This window comes from Mytilus galloprovincialis, chromosome 8, assembly GCF_965363235.1.
Source record: "Mytilus galloprovincialis chromosome 8, xbMytGall1.hap1.1, whole genome shotgun sequence".
Taxonomy (NCBI): Eukaryota; Metazoa; Mollusca; class Bivalvia; order Mytilida; family Mytilidae; genus Mytilus; species Mytilus galloprovincialis.
In genome coordinates, this window is record NC_134845.1 from 32,652,733 (window position 1) to 32,674,594 (window position 21,862).

At 31.1% G+C, this 21,862-nt stretch overlaps 2 protein-coding genes across 2 annotated transcripts in view; both read left to right on the plus strand.

Moving 5' to 3' along the window:
* The window catches only part of LOC143043008 (exoskeleton protein RP43-like), a 47,901-nt gene extending 45,581 nt beyond the window's left edge, over positions 1-2,320 (plus strand). Inside the window, exon 8 of the mRNA XM_076215504.1 lies at positions 2,268-2,320. Coding sequence (XP_076071619.1) covers positions 2,268-2,320 — 53 coding nt within the window. The remainder of the gene's footprint in view (positions 1-2,267) is intronic.
* A 374-nt stretch (positions 2,321-2,694) lies between these two features.
* LOC143043239 (uncharacterized) lies at positions 2,695-10,584 on the plus strand. The gene is made up of 6 exons (XM_076215641.1): positions 2,695-2,910; positions 4,846-5,001; positions 6,304-6,400; positions 7,418-7,551; positions 9,144-9,389; positions 10,238-10,584. Exons 2-6 carry the CDS (start codon positions 4,944-4,946, stop codon positions 10,402-10,404), a joined length of 702 nt encoding a protein of 233 aa, XP_076071756.1. The 5' UTR covers positions 2,695-2,910; positions 4,846-4,943; the 3' UTR covers positions 10,405-10,584.
* The last annotated feature ends 11,278 nt before the right edge of the window (positions 10,585-21,862 follow it).

Sequence of the window (21,862 nt, forward strand, 5' to 3'; positions counted from 1 at the left end):
ATATATAGAAATCTTGACTGAATCGACATATCGATCAAAACGCTGGCGTTTCGGCAAATGGCCTATTCAATACTCCTGTTAAGCCATATATTAGCCTGAGTACCATTATTATCATTCTTATGTCATTCTGGGGGTAATTATTTAGGCTTGTGACAGCACCATCCGAGTTTTGATAATTTCTTGCATGGATTCAACCAAATTGTATATATTTTTACCGTCGTTGCTTCCCAGCAAACTACTCTATTGACTAAATTTTTAACCGCATATACCATTGACGGCAGAAGTTTCCCCAACTGTGTTTTATTGTCAATTGGCAGTCGTTGATTTGTCCCGTTATGTTAAATGATCCTTCATGCCATGCTCTCAACAAAAAATACTTTTGTCATGGATGATACTCTAATTGGATGTAGTGAATAGTCTTTGTTATACTTAAGTTTGTGTTGATGACATATAGTGCATTTGGAATCAACTACACAGAATCAGTAAAAAAGTGTTGCCCGCCATAGTCAGTTTTTTTGTTGTTGTTGTGCTGTAACACCACAGTCTTAGGTTATGGGGAGGGATGAGCGCTGACAAACCTTTTTATACCCGCCATATTCATTATGTGCATGTCTCAATTCAAGAACCTATAGTTTAATCTGTCATATCTATTTTCGTTAACTGTTATGAAATACGCCGTGTGTTTTCTCCATTGATTCTTCATCTGACCTCATAATATAGATTCCTCGTAACGTAAAGATAGGCGTGAAATATCTAATGGAGAATTTTAGTATAAAAACAAGTTAATTATCCTAAACTGACAATTAAGAATATGTTTTCATTTAAAAAAGATATGCTTACTTATGCTGAACACGTTTAATATTTGACTTGTAGAATTAAATAAAGTAAAGATGAATAGTATTTTAACTTGTACAAATTTCTGGGCACAAGTGAGCTTTGTCGAGATGTACCAAGCGCACAAGGCTGATGACCTCATGTTTAGGTCAAAAAGGTTCCATATAACCCAAGTTTAATATAATCGTTTTAAAGGAAATTCCTTTCGAAAGTTTCTGCGCAATGTTGATTTGTTTGATAAATTTGGTAGAAAACAAACGTGAAATATGGGACATTTTGAATTTATGAGACTCGAAAATATCATATAAAATAAAAGCATCTGTTGAATAAAGATGTTCAAATCTACACATACACTTTATTTAAGAAAAAAGTCTGTATTAGTTAGTTATACTCTCTTTTTATATATGCTGTACGCACTGAACAGCCATACACGAAAATGTGCAAGGTATGCCATTAAATGTACATTTCAATACACTGTAACGAAGTATAATCAATCTACAAAATATATAAAAACAAAAACCAAGGGGGTCCTTTTTATGATGATCCACCATAAAAGGAGATGTGAAAAATTCAAAAGGCACTCGCAATCTATTAAATTGACAAAATCTGACAACGCATTGCCAAACAAAAAAAAAAAAAAAAAAACAGGACCAAAAGAAAAAAAAACAATGTTACAAAACACAACATATCAAGCTAAAAAATAACAACAACTGATCTCATGTCCTTCGAAAAGTTAAACTGATCCTGTTCAACACGTGGTATCCTTTACCCTAATTGACATGTCTGCAATAAATGCATGAGGCTTTGGTAATAAACACAAAAATATGAAATGAGCAACTATGGATTATCCACTTGTCAATAACATGATTAGTATAGTAAAGAGGGATTTGTTTTCCTGGGGGACTTTTTAATAAAGTTGACATCTTGAAAATATCTAGTTTGATCGTTAAAGGAGATCTTACTCGTTATAAAAAAACATGTGCGGATATAATATAATCGGATGTCAATCTGAATATAATTGCTTAATTAAAATAATTCTACTTGGTTAAAAGGCAAGACAGAATTTCAAAACAATTTTAATTTATCATATATAAGCGTGTAATTATATTTCTACATTTAAAAATACTTCAACCAAAGATCATTAAGGTTTTGTCACTTTAAAAACTCTTAAATATTACTATTAATAATCTCAAAGCTCATTATAAAACAACCTTCGTCATTTATTTGACATTCCGAAAAAGTTACACATATACCAGCGGTACGTCTATGTTTGCCTTTGTACAGGGAGAGACTCCCGTAAACACGGTTTGGCTTTGCTTCCACAGTCTCTAAGGCGGCACGTGTTGGTTAACATGATATATAAGATACAGACATGCAATGCATATATTTGATGACATGAGTTTGTGGTAATTTATTAATAAATATACATGTAGTACAGAAAGTTTCTATATTAGACAAGTGTAGTACGCAGTGTAGTACAACTTAGGGTCTGTATGGGTTAAACTGAAAAGTAGATATATCAGCTTAAGGTAAAGAATAATAATAACAAAATAGTGAATAAGCTTGTGTTAAAACTTCAAGAATGTAAAAAATTCTGGCACGATACGGCTTTAAAAATGATATAAAATATAAAATGAAAGTACACAGAAATGGAGACTACACATAGGCCTCAGGTAAATCTTCAATTGCTGCAAAATCGATATGAAAATTTGCTTTCATGTTGAGATACTGAAACATTCTATTATACACTCTGACATGTATTTGTCTCCACTTTAATCATATTGTAAATTTCTTTTTAATCGACTAGTGTTATCTTTATTTACTGAAACACTTTTAATTCAGAAGTTACTTTGATGTACCCTGTTATGCTTGATTTATGGTAAAATTGGTTATTTTTTTTGTTTTAATAATCTTTCGTCTATTGTATTTTATCAGATATTCGACTTGGAGTATATACCAAGAACTAATACATGACAGAACTTGTGTCATATGACCACTGTGTATCTATCATTGTCATACACACCGGAAATAAGATAGCACTATAGCAGAAGCTGAGAGACGGAATACAAATTAAGGGTAAATCTTTTTTTTCATTTAAATAATTTTCATTCGAATTTTGGCATATTCAAACGTGAATATATTTATTACCTTATGTTTGCTCCTTGTAAATTGCTGGGTCCTGGAGAATAGGCTGTAAGGTTTCGCACATCGCTGTCAATTAATGAAATTAAATGCGACTGTCATACATATGAGAGGTTTAGCTAGCTTTAAAAACAGGTTTAATCCACTTTTTTTTGCATAAGATAATGCCTTTACCAAGTCAGGAATATGACAGTTGTTGTCCATTTGTTTGATGTGTTTGAGCTTTTGAATTTGCCGTTTGATTAGGGTCTCGAATTTTCCTTGGAGTTCAGTGATTTTGTGATTTTACTTTTTTGTGCTGAGTAAATACAGCTGTTTCTCAAACCACGCCTCTTTTGTGGAGATATAGATGAATAATTTTGTTAACGTACTGGTTCCTAGATATGATCTACATGTTTCATCTCGAAGAGTCATAACTTGGGAATGTTACCAGCAAGTATACATAATAATTATGCATATCGGCTAAATTGATATATGTTGACAATTGCAAACCTACGGTCAAGCTAAGTGTAGTACAGATCGAATTTTAGTATAAGTCTTAACTCTTAGCTTTAAGTAGAAGATCGGGGCATATACACGTTGAGGATATGCCGCAAATCCCCGTATTTTGACCTTTAAAAAAAAATAGAAGGGCACATGAATATTACATTATAGGAAATATTTGTTTTCAAAACTTCATAGTAAAAATTGTACAAATTAAGCCGTAAAAGTAGTTTCTATTGGGAATTGCATTGTCGATATTTATAGAAATGCAACCTATAGAATATTAGTATCACAGATGATAGCTAATATGTTTCTCAAATCGCCACTTCAATTTTGTCCCGTTTTCATTACAGTAATCTACCGAATGATACTTGTTACCGGGTTTGCACTATAAACATGAGCAATACGACGGGTGCAACACGTGTAGTTGTATCTGCTTCACTTTCCTGAACACCCGAGATCACTCCTAATTGTCGGTGTGATTTGTGTTGCTTAGACTTTAGTTGTGTATGTTCTGTTTTGTGTACTTTTGTATGTCTTTTGGACTTTTTCCAGTTTTAGCCATGGCATTGTCTGTTTATTTTCGACATATGAATTTAAGCGATACGGAGTCTTATCTTTTATAATACCGATTGTGTCGTATTCCCAATTGTAACATTTAACTCATAGTACATTCGAATTCGCCTAATCTCCCAAAACCCTATTGCATAATGCACATACCCCTCCGCCTTTAATTGACAGCTTTCCATTTCTGCTTTTCCGCCTATCTGATTTAGCCATAAGCTTTTCCTGTGATAGTTGAATGCAACGTAAACTTTCATATTGACGACTTAATAATGAATTATTTTATGTGGAAAATGAGTTGAAACGTATATAATATAAAATTGCTATTATGTGCGTCTTTTCGTACTTGATTTGATTATAATTACATTAGATGTATGTTTCATTATTATACGTTTATCTGATTGGCTACACTGCAATCTCGCGTAATTCCTTAAGCAGCTTCATTATACAATAAAATTTATCATTCATAATGACACGAGGTCCCACAATAAAGTGCACAGGTAAATTAAATAAAAACTTGATTGAAATCGTGTTTTCATGATCCTAGCACATGTTTAGAATGAAGCGCAGAACAAAATGTACTTCGGTCAACGATTTTACATCCCAATAAAGTAACAAAAAGAAGCATTCAATTCTTAAGTGAAGTATATTTACTTAAACATTTGATATGTTATGCCTGTGTTAACCATTCTATGTACATAATATCCAAATAAAGAATTATTCCTAGATATAAAAATCAACATTTACTTATAATTTTGCAATTTATATATTCTATTTAAATCATGTTGTAAATCATTTATAATTATATGATTATTTGTTCAGTGAACTTGAAAAATCTGAAAAATCCTGCGCAAAGGTTTCCTGTGTAAAGAAGGAAGTTAATAGTTTGAAAAACTATATACCATACCAACACTAAGAAGATGTCTTGTTTTATTGTCATTTGTCTGTCAGTTTTCACAGTCATTATGCATATAACAGGTAAATTGGTGTGCATGAAAATTATATATTGTCAACAAAACTACAGCTTTTGGTGACGTATCTAAAAGACACTGAACACTGTTGAACTACATTCTCAACTCATAATTAAATTTGATTACTTCTGTCAAAAGCGATTGTTTTTAATGCATTAATATCCATATGTCTTGGTTTTTCTCGTCGATATTTTGCGCGATTTGATGACTAAGTAGACAGTGTTAATTTTGACAGTTTATGCTTTTCGCGTAACGGGGTTTAATAAACGTGTAAAAATTACTGTATTGTTTTGTTGAAGATGAAAATAACATTTCTCTAATTTTTGTGCTATTTTCACATTTACTGACCGGTGCGAGAAAAATATTTCTACTCACTAAATAAAAATCGGTTCTCGGCAAATGGTTGGTTGAGTTTTAATTGTGACGTTGAATTTTCTTGTTTTCTTCTGAATTTTCTTATTGTGACGTCATGAAAAAAGGTGACCATGCCTGAAGACGTCACATCAAAAGTACACAGCTTTCCTCAAATCTTTGAAAAGAAAGGATAAAAATCATTAGAGAAACAGATTCAACCACTATAACTCGGGTATTACGATATCTCTCCACTGTCAACAGTTAAATTTTAATTATTTAAAAGCTAACACACTAGATTAACGGACAAATAAATAAGTGAAATGTAAAATAACAAACGCATAATTCGGAGCTTTTAAAAAAAAAGTCTGCCAACAATTCAGCTTTGTATTAAAGTATAAGTAATATATGTATGATACTTATGTCATTGAGGACAATTTGAGTCTATGGAATAACCTCTTCAATAAATCTCCAGTATTATTACTCTGTTCGTTTTAGAAAAAAAGCCCTTATTTTACCATGATGATCAAAAGTATTCATCATTTCAATGGGTGGTCTAGCTGAGATACACGCATAAGTATTTGTAAATGATAAAGTACAACATATTTACCATTCCCTTTAAATGAAAACCAATAAAATTCGGCATTTAACTAAATGTGTGAACTTTTGATGTTTTTATAGAACTATCCAATCATACTTTTGGATGAAGAAAACGGACAAAATATAACACCTTAGTTTTAGTAAATATGTATCACTTAATGGATTTCAAAATATCCTTCTAATTTTAAAAGCTAAAAAAAATCGTAAGAAAAATACATACCCTAAAAAGACAAGTTGAATTGCACCGATATTGATATACATCTAAAGATTTACATAGTATTCCAAACAGTAAATAAAATGCTTTACAATATGTCGATCACTAAAGCATACTAAAAAACAAAACCCAAATCTATTACAGAGAATGTAAATACGGCAATTCATCTGACAGCAACTCCTTATCTGCAGACATTTGTGTCACATGATTCGTACGATGGAACAACACATTATCCAGAAGGGTAAGTTGATCTAATAATCAGATAACGCATCTTGATAAGTGATAATTGATATATATCTTTCAGAAAGGTATATCTCGACATTTTTCGTTCTATCAAGCAATCACGACAACCGCGTTATAGTTTCTTTAGAATGATCAACCGCTATCACTAAACATTGTTAAATCTTGGTTTTATGCAATAATAATTGATCCCCTTTAATGAGTAGTCAATCATTATCGAAACAATGTATCAAAATGACAAAACTTGTTTTATAGATATTGACTCTTGCTGAAATTTAATCATTAACGGCTTTGCCTTGAGGGTAACACCAGACAATGCCCAGTAGTCAGAATTGTTCCGTTAATATTTCATATCAATAATGGTTATTTTGTTGATAAAATTACTGTTTATACATGCTGATGATTCACTTGGATGGGACGTTGTCTCATTGACACTCATACCAAATCTTCTTATATCTATGAATTATTAGATACACTTTTTTTAAGAATTCTCGGTTTGTTTATGCTCTGCAGCTTCGTATTTGTTTCATTGTCTTCTGTATAAATTACTCCATGTATCAAGCTATGTATATTGCATTTTATTTTCACTTTTCTGAATCTTTCTTGATTGGCGTAAGAGAATAAAGATAATGTCTATCATTCTATTTTGCTTTTAAACTGTTTTGAGTCGACGGCCACTGTTGAATCTAATATAGACAAAACACACGTTTCGAAAACCAAATCATAATCCGTGTAAATTTTAATATTTTAATATCATATTTGTCGGATTGAAAGCATAAGATCTTAAGATTTTGTTGTAGGCCAGGTGATAATATTCTAGATTTTGATAATCTGGAATGTCTGAAATCTCAACTGGAATGGTGTACGCCGAAAAAATCCCGAAAAGGCCGTCATGTACATGAGAAAATTTGAGCTAAATTTGGATGAGGGTTTTTGTTTTCCAATATCAATGGTAGCTAGTAGTTGATATTTCGTATATCAGAGTCTAAAGAATATCTATGTTTTTATTTTGTTTCAGAAATTATTCTCGCGACTGGTTGATTACAGGACAAATTCCTAATTACACAATCACAATAGAATTCCAAGCATGTGTCTTGGAGACGGGTAACAATAAAGGAATTTGTATAGAAGACAACGTTTATATTTATGATGGTATGTAATAGTTTTATTGTGCCTACTATCCATTGGTTTTGTTGTGTTGTTTTTTTCAATTTTGTTTTTTATAAGTAACACAATCTAACAAAATGATTGTTCTATGTCCTTTATATCCTCACTTTCTGGCAAAAAAAATCATCATAGGTACAAGGATTAAAATTTAATATTTACGCAAGACGTGTGTTTCGTCTACGATAGACTCATCAGTGACGCTAGAATAAAAACATGTTTAAAATGCCAAATAGAGTACGAAGTTGAATAGCATTGAGGACCAAACATTCATAAAAGTTTTGCCAAATACAGCTAAGGTAATCTTTTCCTGAGGTAGGAAAGCCTTAGTATTTCAAAACTTCAAAGTTTTGTTAACAGTTAATGTATAATTATGAACATATCAATGATAACTCAAGTCAACACAGAAGTGCTGACTACTGGGCTGGTGATACCTTCGGAGAAATAAATCTCCACCAGTACTGGCATCGACCCAGTGGTTGCAAATAAACTCATTATATATACCAGGATTAAAATTTTATATTTACACCAGACGCGCGTTTCGTCTACAATAAACTCATCAGTGACGCTCGAATAAAAAAATGTTTTAAAGGCCAAATAGAGTACGAAGAGCATTGAGGACCAAAAATTCCTTTAAGTTTTGCCAAATACAGCTAAGGTAATCTATTTCTGAGGTAGAAAATCCTTAGTTTTCCAAAATTTCAAAGTTTTGGTAACAGTTAATTTATAATTATAAACATATCAAGGGCAAATTAATTTAAGCCTTAAATAGCTATTTCGATCTGAAAATTATCTGAAAAGATAGTAGAAAAATGTTTAATAAGATATATGGGATGTAGTTATGTGAAATAAAAAAAAAGATATAGAATTTAAGAATGACACTAGAAGTCAAAAAACCAGTAGTGCCCCCGAATTTGACTTCCTGTAACCTGTTAGTCAAAAACACTGTAAACAAGACGGCATCTGATGCAGACGATCATATATCCATGTTTTAAGTTATGCAAACTTCTCAAATAAAAAGCAGATGATATAACAGTGTAATATTTTTTGTTCAATGACTCCCAAATGTGACGGTCATTAGGACGTGACGTCACATATCGGTTGACGTTATTGTTGGGCATGCCGTGTAACATGCATCGAGCTGTCATATTTTCTGGAACACGAAATACGACCCAGAAAAACTACTGGTAGTAAGATGGTTAATGAAGTCTGTGAAACAATAGAAAATTATGAATCTGATATGTAGCAGACAAAAAATGCAAAAATGCGAAAAAATCAAGTGGAAAAGTTCCTCACAAATTCATTGGAAATATGATATAAATTTATTACTCTTAGAAATAATATTTGCTTTTTAAAAAATTTGGAAAATTATTATCGCCTGTTTCATCACAGATTGCAATCGAATCAACTCTGCTTGAATATTTCTAGTCACCCTCGTAGTTCATTCTCCCCACTTACCTCCCCGCGGTAAGTTCCAACTCCTATACAAGAGCCTGCATATTGTCACATTTATATTCAACATGTTGTTTGAGGAGAACTGTAGACTTTCTTGTAAAAATGTTTCTTCTTTTATTTTACAGGTACAAATGCAAGCGCAACTCTAAGAAAACAGACTTGCTGTAGCTCATTGGATGACACGGTCCCATTTAAAGTAAATAGCACAAACAGCTATATGTTTATACTTTTTCAAACCGACAAAACATTTAGCAGGGAAGGTTTTCAAATAAGTTACATACTTGAGGGAGCACCAACAACAACTGCACGTGTCAACACCAATAAACTTATACCAGAGAGAACATCAATGACAACTGCACGAATCATCACAAGTAAGCCGACCATTAATTTGTTTCATTACTTTACAGTACATCTTTATAACATCCCTGACTCTAATAGAAAGTTAAAGTTATCATTCTACGTCATGCAAAGATACTAAGGATGTAAGAAGTCGTATCGGAAGATACTGATATCTAAACAAATGTATTTTTAAAACTTTCAGAATTTTGTGTCTTCAACGCTCTTCAGCTGTGTAATTCGTCTGACCTATGGCATGTGTGGTTGTTGTTGATGAGTCTTTCATAGATGAAATACGAGTCAGGTGTTAACAAAATAAATTAGATCTTTGAGTAAATATTTCCGAATAACACAGTATTAAAGAAGTTGCGTCTTGCATAATGCATGGTTTTCTGTGGGTTTGCAATAGCGAAAAAAAAAAGGAAAAATTCGAGGCAGTTGTCGAAACTTTGTGTTGTCATAAAGTTTCATTGATATGGTTTATTTCTGTTTGATGATATCATTCTTAATTACTCACAACAATAAGTTTTTACTACTCTCAGGCGTGTAAGGCCTTTATCTTATTTTGCATTGATATTTAAATTCTCTTTAACCTAGAGTTTGATGTGGTCTATTTTATTTGTTACTTACATGACAATTTATCAGTCTTATGAAGACGTAACGAAACGCTCGTCTAGCATGATTGAAGTATAGCAATATTTGGATTTATACACACTGGACTGATACCACTGCTCGTGTACCTAAAACTAAAAAACTGACCCCTGCAAAATAGTACTACCACTGATTTGTTGTTTCATTAATTTTTATACAATATATTTATGACGATTTTGAAAACTAAGTGTGTATTGCTTTAATTTTCATGATTTCATATTTATATTTTCAGACACAAACAGTGATCCGGTTGATAGTAAATTACCAGTTTATATAGCTGTTGCATGTGCAGTTACAGCCATGTTAATCATTTGTGTCGTATGTTATATCATTTGGAAGAAATTTAGTAACAATGAAAGCAAAGTCCGAGACAATTATGCAAACAAGCATAACAGTTGAAAACATAAGTAAGAAGAAATTCTTATTTTATTCTGCTTTATTAATATTGAATACCTCAGTTGTTGCCAATATAAGAGTGAAGAGTAGTATAATTTCAATATCAGATAATAAAGAGCTTATATTTAACTGACAGGATACACAGGGCTTTTGATTACCTAACGAGTATATCTCCTATGCAGGAGCTTTTTTTTAAAACATTTATACCTATTATGTCTGTTTTTTTTTCAGATATCGTTTCAATATATTGGAACTTACTGCGACCGTCATACAAGAGTGAGATTAAGCTAGATATAAACCAGGTTTAATCAACTATTTTCTTTATAATAAAATGCCTGTATCAAGTCCTGAACATAACAGTTATTATTCATTCCTTTAATGTTGATTTTGCCATTGATTTTAGAATTCCCGTTTTGAATTTTCCTCGGAGTTTAGTATTTATGTGATTTTACTTCTTGGTATATTGCTAAAGAAGGGCAAATTGATAATTTCACAAATTAAAAGTCTACTTTGTCAGAGATTCTGTTACTACGATGACTAAGTATATATGTTAAATGAAATGACATATCGTATGGTATCTAAAGTAATGACAAATATAACGTATGCTATTTTTTTATATTAAAAAAACATTGTGGCTTATGCTTTAGGAAATGATGGTGTACAGGGTTGGAGAATTTAAATTTTTGGTAGAAATGATTTCAGAAGATTTAAAATTATTGTGAAGCTCTTTAGAATTTTTTTATGATCTACATATTAGTTTATACTACTACGCGAGCAATCAGTTTCACATTATTACGGATGAATCTCTTTCACTGTAGACAGAATGTTTCTCAATCTGAAGGACAATTGCTTTGTAGAACATGCCGCTGAGCCGGCAATGTAGCGTATTTTCAAGCTCATGTATCCCATTTAAACAAGGTAAGTCCTCAGAGATTTGATGTTCAAAGTAATGTTCAATGGTGATATGAAGGACTTATTATTCGAAAATCGCATTCTTCTGATATGATATATTATTATATGTGGTAATACATGAGTGTGAATTAATTCTTATTCTTAAATAGGACACTAGTAACAGTACTATTTACTCAAAAAAGACAATAATGTCCGGAACATTTATCGTGAAGAGATGATGGACATGTCACAAATTCTTTGTTTCTAATAAACGAACATTGGACGAACAGGAAGGATAACTTTAAGTGACTGCCGGATACAGTCTTCTTCACTAATACAAACTGGCCACCACGAAATAGTATAATAGTACTGAAGTTGACGTTTAACACCAATCAATCAATAAATTCATGCAATAACTATCATTATAAAATGTTTTCACATTTTATATCAAAAGTGAACAAGGTTTGTTTCATATCTTGATCATTTCCTCGATTTTAATATAAATAATGATTTCTACTTTCCAATTGCATCTTCCCATTTCTAAGCAATAACACACCAAGCGCCCCATTGTATAGCATTTTATATTTCAATTGAAGTGTTATGTTCGTACATGTCGTCTTGGTATATATATTCTTTTGTTCACACGATATGAAATAAATGAGCAGTAGCGTTTTCTTTCAATAACACGTCGCCAACAGAGTGTTCACGAATAAAATTACATATGCGTTCAATTTGTGTATCAACTAACTAGCAATACGTTTTTAAAGTCATATCTTTTGAGTATCTTAACATTGACGATAGTGTCCTTTTTCCAATTGTGACATTTTGAATACCTGTGGATTCGCATGACAAGTGATTTACGCATATCAAAGGCGCTTACGATACCGACTAACAGGGGTCCTCATTCTTTTAATTCAATTGAATTCTGTCATTGTGAGTTAGTCATTTTGATTCGTATGCCTAATTGGTTAATGACATCTGAAAATCAGTAAACTTATGTTACCAGACCAATGTTGAGGAATACTACAATTTAAGTTTTAGATCAATTTATCCTAAACCACGGTTATTTTAACCCTCCCATTTATTAAATCAAATATTTAGTCATGTTAGTTGTCATTTTAATATTTCTGTTCTCTGCCTAGTCTTATTTCAACCTTTTTTACGTCGTAGTAATAGGTGATTTGCACTATGTATACCTACAGACTGAAAACTATTACTTATTTTTTCATTCATAAGTTTCAAAAGTCATTTGAAATTGCTTTTATTATGTTTTCATTTTTATAATTTCAAGGTCATGAAGAATAACATTGTGTTTGACACAATATCGTATTAGTTGACAACAACAATACAATTGCTTAAAAAAAACCTTGCCATAAACGTAAATATCTATTCCTAGAATAAAATATACGACTTGGGTTTGGTTTAATGTAGCAAAATCACTGCATGAAACGCTTCGACACATCTTAACAAGAGAACCATGTTAACCCTTTTAGGGCTACAAAGTCCCCATCCTTATATTGTAGTTGTGTAGATTTTTCTAACGCTTCAATTTTCAGTGTAGTGTTTTATCGACTGGTGTATGCCAGTATGTGATTTTTCTTCTTACAAATCCTTTTGGTATCTTCTTGGTATACAAGATTGATTTCAATTAATGTTTTTAAATGCGACCAACATGATTTAAAGGCGATGTAAAGTGCAAGTCAATCACACGGCTCAATTAGATTTTTGAGTTTTGAGTCATTCTTCATCGTACCGATTTTTAGACCAAAAGGAGCCAGTGTTGTAGTACTCATCTGTTTTAATTTGTTAACATGTTTCTGTTAAGAACAATTGATTATAATAAACAATTTTACTTCCTGAACAGCCCGTGGTTGTTGGCAACTGAGACGAATGCAAATTTAATTATAAAAAAGGTTTTTTCAACAACTGAACTGTTTTATGTCTTTTTCATTTTTTCTTTCGAATATTGTTTCTTGTATCTTACGGATTATCAACAAGAAGATGTGGTATGATTACCAATCATGCAACTCTCCATACACAAGAGACTAAACGCCACAGAAATTAATAACTATAGGTCACCGTTCGGTCTTCAACAATATGCAAAGCCCCTACCACATAGTCATCAATACAAGGCTCCGAATATACATGTAAAACAATCCAAACGAGAAAACTAACGGCCTAAGTTTCATTAAAAAAAATGAACGAAAAACAAATATTTAACACATAAACAAACGACAAACACTGAATTACAGGCTTTTGACTTGGGACAGGCAAATACAAATAGAATGTGACGGGGTTAGTTTGTTTTATCATAATTATTTTGTGTATGTCTTTTTCTAAGTTGAATCATTGAGTGATGACTCATACTATTCTGCATTGAATCCAAAGTAGCACTATCTTGGTTCAGCATGCAGGATTAAACATTTACAGAGACTGAACACTACAGCAAAAATGGAAAAGTGGGAGGATTTCCAATGGGATAACTATTTATTAGAGATAATGTGAATTGAATGTAACAACTAAAGGGCACATAGAAAATTAGCAATACCAATACCATAAAGTAAACTATAAAAGAGATGACAAATTTGAAAATTTTCAAAAAGGGAAAGGAAAGATTTATGTTAAAACAATAAACGAAAAATAAATATGGTATACAGTAAAAAAAACTACAACCACTAAATAACAGGATTCTGATTAAGAGGACAGACACAAATGAAAGTTTTTCCTGACAAAAATATACAATATGAACAGATGCAATATTTTTCATTTTTTGGATACCAAAAGGTGTTTGTAACGTTTGAGGGACTAATATTTTAACTGTGCTTAATTTTTCTTAAACTTATTAGATGCTATAAGATGCTATAATTATCTTTTATCCGAAGATGACACTATATGTATATGATCTCATTAAATTGAATAACTAAAAGTTAAAAGTTTGAAGGCTTTATCAATAGCATGTAACGAAGTGAATTGGAATTATAGTATACAACATTTATGATGTGTGTCTTTTTGAATTCTGAATTAATATCTAGATTTTTACGAATAAGTGGATTACGAATTTAACTTTTCGACAAAAGATCTATTTCAAATGTGGAATTTGCAGTTACACATACATGTATAATGCCGGAAACAAATGAGAGCTATTTAACCAAGCATTGTTATTGGTAATATGGACGTCATACCATCATATGTTTTGACACTCCGTAAATTTAATGGACACCATCAGGAATTGGTTGATCCATACGATGTGTCTTTGTCAAAACTAACTAAGGACATTTTTACCACGCCTTAGATTGTTATTTACCATTTACGTCGTCTGGTCTTTTAAGTACCGAATATGACCGATTCCCGAATATGACTGTTTGCTAAGTTTGAATTACCATTGCTATAAGACGTGTCCCGGTATTTGTCTATCCAACCTTAACGTTCATGTATATAGTTATGATGTTGTATTTGTAATTCTGATCGGATAATGTTAAATGTCGTATCGTTTGTAGTTGTAATTCTTTTTTTTTTCACTTTCTATTCGTATGTAAAAGTAAAGATAATCAATCACCCAGTTAATTTATAAGGTTTTACTTTAAAGCAAGGATTTGTATAGTATATAAATCCTTGTTTAAAGCAACTAAACGTACACAATTTATTTGTTTTACAGTTTGATTTAGAAAAAATACCGACAAAGCTAAATAATACAATAAATTAACTTATTACTAAAACAATTCTATATTTATACATGTAGCTATAGTCTTGTAATTGTTATAAAATACATCAAACACCATAATTACAAACCTCATCTTGAACTATAGAAACTTTTTAGAGATTTACGTGTGATGTCACTTTGTGGCGTCGATTCAGTCTTGTGTCAGACATCACGTGGATCTGTTCTGCTGTCCTAATTGTTATACTGATATATTACTAACTTGGTACAAGTATTTTCTTATGTTGAAAATTGTGGATTAAACCTGCTTTTATAGCAGTTTATAGTGAAACCTATAAATGTATAACAAGCTGTAAAACCAGGTTTAATCCACCGTTTTCTACATAAGGAAATGCTCGTACCACGTCAGGAATATGACAGTTGTTTTCCATTTGTTTCATGTGTTTGAGCTTTTGATTTTGTCTTTTTATAAGGAATTTCAGTTTTGAATATCCTTTGCAGTTCGGTTTTTCTGGGTATTTTGCTTTTTTCTATATATCCTTCAAACTGCTTGCTTTACTGTCCATATTTTGAACATTTAAGTAAAAGGTGTATATCATTTTCGATATTATTTCATTAATTAATTATCATTAGTTAGAATCAAACATAGCTCAAATGTTAATTTAGATTAAAAAAAATCTTTTGTATGCAACTAATTTTTCTTATGACTATATCTCAAATCAGAAAATATCTTATACTTGAAATTATATTGTTATCTCAACTGTGAAAAAAATAATATTTTCATTTACTCTTGATTCATTTAACATGGATAGAGAAAACTTGCATTTCCGTGGATTTTTGAATTAATTGCTCTGTCAATCTCTGCATATAAAGCCAAGAGAAAATTTGTAATTCGTTAAACATTTGAATTCCATAAAAGTTGTTATCCAAAGAATAATAATGAATTTACATTAACTAAATCGGATTCTTTATTGTAAAAAAAAAAAACAAGAAGAAAATCCTTGTTACCAACTGTTCTTAAGTGTACAGTTTGATGTCTTCTCAACAACTAACATTTCAGAGTTATATTGGAGATTTTTCACCGTAATACAACATCGTGAGAAAAAAAAAAACAATATTCAAAGAACTGTTCGGACCACTAATGGGGTGTTAGCAATGAGTTTTGTCAAATTATAAAAAAAATATTCTTCCAATTTTGATATAATTTTTGAAAATGAAAGAAATTCTTTTTTAACATAAATTGAATCCCTGTCTGTACATACAAAACAGAAAAAAAGCAAAATGCATCGTCTGGGTTTTTATCACATTGATAATAACGTGACAAATTTGAACGACTTCCGTTTTACAACTCCAGACTTATTGTCTATATAAATGATATGCCTATATTGTTTTCCGGAAAACGGACACGACCTGCTATATTTGTGTACCTAGGTTGTAAGATATGGCTTCACAGATAAATAAGTCTGGGTTTTTTCTATATGTTTTTTTTTTATATATGTTATTTTTGTCTTCAATTAATCTAAAACACGTTTTGCTTATTTCATTAGTGTTTCAATCTAGCACATTTTTGAACGAAAATTCTAGGTTTGTATTTCTTTTCTATGTATATGTGTGTTGCTACTTTAGTTATGAAAGCAATGTGGCACTTTCTTTATATGTGAACAGTATAATTCTACATTTTTGATGCCTTCGAATTTCCTTAGCAGATAAGCGTACTATAAAAAGTACAATCACAAAAATACTGAACTCAGAGAAAAATTAAATCAGAAAGTCCATGATAACATGGCAAAATCAAATGAAAAAACACACCAAAAACGAATGGGCAAGAACTGTCATATTCCTGACTGGGTACAAGCATTTTCAAATGTAGAAAATGGTGGATTAAACCTGGTTTTATTGCGCTAAATATGTGTACAACACTGGTTCGTGAACATGTTTATAATTCATCGTTCTTACGATTAGCTAGTCTATTGTTCTGTCACTGTGGTTATCGTTGGTTCATGTGTGTCATATCTGTTTTTCGTATATTGTTTTGTTATAAATACGCCGTAAGTTTTATCGTTTGAATTGTTAAACCATTTTCATGTCGTAGCCTGTTATAGCAGAATAAACAATATTGGTTTTAATCGTTGTTAAAGTCCGTACGGTAACCTATAATTGTTTTTATCTCTGATCTTGCTGACTGATAATTTTCTTTCTCAGCGGAGTCGAGTGATATAAAAAATTATCGTTTGAAGCTAAGGCAACACGTGCCGTTGTCAACGTATTCAACAACGACGTCATATGTAAAATGGCAATAGCAATTATATCACATCTCCTTATTTTTACATTATTGGTTTCGTTTAGCTTCTTGGTGTAATGATATCAAAACATTACTTTTAATTATCGATACCATTTGTACGCAGTGGTTTTGTATGTTTGCCTTATAATAAACACCAAATTGTGGGTTTATAGAAATAAAGGCCAACGGATACAAAAAATTCCAATAAATACTATGTTATTATTGAATTACAAACGACATCATGAACACAGAGAGTAAATGAGAATAGATAAGATAAACCACACACTATCGGTCAGGGATCATCAGGAATTGATGGCAGGGCTTTTTTTGTAAAAACAACAATGGTCGCAAGATGATTTCAGTTAAATCATGTCTGTCTATAATAATAACCTTCCATGACTTTTTCATGATTATAAACATAAGGAGATGTGACAGTAATGACAATATGAACACTATTCAATAGAAACAAAATGAAAATATTGAGTAAAACTCAGCATAGTAAACTATAAATGGTCACGATACGACGAGATGTAACTTAATGCAAACGAGAAGACTTTTTACGGACTGTTTTATGTAAACAATCAATAAACGAAAAACAGATATAATATAGAGCAACAAACATATATGTATTTGCCATACATTTTGAGGCTCGGTGACCTTCTAGATCTTCTTTTATGATTTTTGACTTTATATAAATGAATTTGTAAGCAACGTAAATGAAAGGTACCCTGTATTATAAAAACTGTGAGTACAAATCGCTTTTCTGATTTACCTTTATTAGAAATGTTAACTTATATAAAAAAGCCAAAGTAGAATCCGAACTTAGCACTTGAAGAGCTATAAAGGGACACATCACTAATTAAGAGATGTTAAATCACGTTTGAATGTCCCTCTGGTATATTTCGCCCCTTTTTAAGTCGGTGGCAAATTGCAGTAAAACCATGTCTTGTCCTATATTTTGGTAGGGTTTCGTGTTTTGAAAAAGTAGAATGCCAAATTAAGTGTCAAAAGAGGGAAATTTGAGGATATGAACACAGCCTAGAACATCATGAAAGATTATAGACGAAGGAGAATTAAAACATAACACAACAAAAGGTAAAAATTATAGACCTTTATAGGTCTGATTGCTTTTTAAGATTTAATATTTTCAAGCTAAAATATGTGACCTAGTTAGTTATTCCTGCGGCACCTCCTTCCATCTTATATATATGATGTGCATCCTTTTCTCTCTCTCTCTTTTAGAACGTTGTTTGCAAATTTTAACATTTCCTTAAAAGGCAAATTTGAATATCTGTTTTTATAAGCCAAATAACAAAGATTGAAAACTTTCTAAATTTTTGGACAAAATCGGTTACACTTAAAGAGGTGTATTTGCACAACCAGTGAAACTTGTTATTTGCACAGCATAAGGAAGTAGAACTCGGCCAAATTATTTATTTATAACATATGATTTCTGTTGAATGTGTCTTAAAAGTTAAGCTTGCTTGTTCCTGAGGTGAAGAATATATTTTATATAGTTTGAATATAAAAATATTTGAAAATATTTGAAAATAATGCTTAACCCTGTTGTTTTAACATTATTTTTTACCCGTTCGTATTCGGTTGACTAGTACTATTTATTGTTGATGTGGTAACACTTAGATGTGAGATACAAGTGATAAAAATGTAGAGATGAGGGTTATAAAAGGCAAACAAAATGATGAAGTGGGATATAGAGGTTAAAAGGTTGGAATGTGTTATAAAATGATGTAATAAATTTGATCTTGGGAAAACAAAAGAAGAAAAATTGATAATTATGACAAATTCTAGTGACGAAAAAGGCGGAAATCTAGGAAATGTTGTCAGAGAACTTCGAGCTTTTTAGTTTTTGTTTTGCAACTTGATATAGGACTATAATTGTCAAATCTGCTTTCGCACATCCCTTTATCATAATTTTCAGATTAAAAGTACAAGTGAACATAATGCACAAAAAACATGTAAATCATAGGCTTACGGTTAAGAAACAAAAGAAACATTTTGAATATAAAAAACAACAATAAATGTACGTGTGTTGCAACTTTTTCCTTGACATTTTCTTCTATGCATATTTCGGTAATCAAGTTTATCTACAGAGGTATCGTAGTTGATAAAATTAAACGCACAGACAAAACAAGAACAAACAAGCTTGTAGTTACTAAAAGCATGCTCAAAGTGCTTAATTTTGCTTTCTTATACTTTAATTCTTTTAAACTGGCATGTCTGGTTGGAGAAATGTATACTGTCTACTAATCAACCAAACGATGTGAACAGCAATTTTAATGTCAAAAATGAAACCCTGATCGAATAACTAGTACAATAATAAATTTTCAAAACGAAATTAATTTCCTAATGACTAATATTAAATGATTTCACTACAAACAAATGTTAAAATACGAATAAGTTAAGAATGAAAATTCAAATAACAGAATGTGAAATGTAACCAACAAAAGAATATAAAAACAAAAGGTTACATGCTGTCTTTTTTTATTATTCTTTTTAAAGTGTTTTTACACCTTCAACCGTCTTGATTCTAGTACCACTGATAAGTTTTATATAGTTGAAACGAACAACTGAGATCTTGTGTACCAAATAAGGTTACAATTCTATACCTTTGATGAGTTTATATAGATTGTTATATGGTGATATACTAGTAATTCGCTATATCTTTTACAATCGTCATAGTAAAAACATTAGACGAACAAAATCTAAATGTATCATTTAAAACCATTGAGATTATTTTAGAACAATTACAAATAACAAGAATAAGTTGATATAACGGTGATATTTTGAAGATTTTTGAATTTATTTTACTTAAAAGAAAATCATGTGTATTGTTCAATTTAAATAAACTTTTAACTCTGTTTACTCGGATGCACGAATAAAAACATTACTCTCTTTAGTGTGTTCTGTAGATATCAAAATATATTATCAAAAAAGAGGAATATAAATTTTCTGTACAAAATTTGAAGAACTAAATTATTTAAAGATAAAAAAACAATATGATTTAATTATTTTTTGACTGTTAAAAACAGGCACAAAATAGATAAGTAACCAAAACATACCTTTGATTTATAAACCTCAAGTCAAATCCTGTTCAATCCATCCTCTGGCTTAACGTTCTATGAAAAAAATAATTATATTTCATGGTTTTTATGTACATCCTGCCCATCATTGGTATTCATTACGCTTTCAAGCTGCATAAAAATATAGTTGATACAAAGACATGACAAGAAGGACAATGAAAAGAACAAATATTTCAGATACATTAACACGTTAATAACACGAGTAGGAAGTAGCTTCATTAGTATACCTGATAACACAAAAAATATCTAATTTTATTTGCTAATTGGATATCTGAAAGAAATAAGACAGCAGGGAACATTGATGTTGTAGTTTTATAGCTTTGACGTATATGAAGAGGGAGAAATTAAATGTTTAAAGATGTCGCTGTACTGGTAGTTGTGTCAGATTTCAATGGTCTAACTTAGTTATTCGTTTAATTGTTGAAGTAATATGTGCTTGCAAGATCTTGAATATCGAATAAGTTGGAAAATATATATCCCATATGCAGGTGAAGTTGGTATATTGCTACTAAGGTGGGGAAAATTTATAATTTCAAAATAGCCCAAAACAACTCACGATTGTCGCACGACCGACTTGCGACAAGCACACGACAGTACAATTACATATTTTTTTCTAGCTGTCGTAGCTGATGTGACAACTCGAAAGATTATTTTGACATTTTGCACGACAATGCCACGACAACCTTTTTATAGATCTTCCACGACAAAAAATCGTACGATCTGTTGTGACCGGGGCTTTAGTTGAAAAATATAAAACAAAAATACCAAACTCCAAAGTAGATCTAAAGATAGTCCACAAAAACTGACAGAATAAAAAGTGTCAATCAATGGAACGCGTGAAAAACCAGTGTCGTATATTCTTGTAAATGTTCGTGTTTCTTGTATGCGATGATTGGCAGTGTTAATGTTGCTATTTAGATGCGGTGTAATCATCAATGATGTCATTAATCCAATTACACAAAACATAAAGACATCAAGACATCAAAGTGAACGCACCGCACTGCATCCAGTTGAGGGCCTTTTTGTTCTAAGCTTCAATCTAGTAAAGTTTAGATTTATTGTCTTCTTTAGAAACAAATTTTATTTATCTTCTACTTATAGATTCAAATATATTTTGCAATATCTTCCACATCTCCTTTGAGTAATTTATTGAACTATAAACATATATTAGTATTAATCACGATCTTTGGATATATCGGAATGGAAAAACAACTCAACGACATAAACGTTAATAGACACCTAGAGTTCTAAACAGAGTGACAGTTCTACATGTTCTACACAATAGACAACGTATACTGACATTACGTAAAGCATTAAATCATCGTGTGGTCAGCAAAAGACTTTCCTGATTTGCTTTATGATTTTAAAAGGCATTTATCAAAGTTCCGTGTATACATTTTTCCTTGTACAAAGATCAGTGTGGTTATTTTTGTTTTTTCTTTAATATAATGTGTTTTAGCATTTGATTTTGTCATTTGAAAAGGGACTCTTTGTTTTGAATTTTCAATACAGTTCGTTATTTTTGTTACT

Coding starts and splice junctions, on each gene's coding strand:
- LOC143043239 (XM_076215641.1), top strand. CDS start 4,944: ATGTCTTGTTTTATTGTCATTTGTCTGTCAGTTTTCACAGTCATTATG. Junction 5,002..6,303: donor AGTCATTATGCATATAACAG/GTAAATTGGTGT, acceptor AATCTATTACAG/AGAATGTAAATACGGCAATT. Junction 7,552..9,143: donor CAACGTTTATATTTATGATG/GTATGTAATAGT, acceptor TTTATTTTACAG/GTACAAATGCAAGCGCAACT.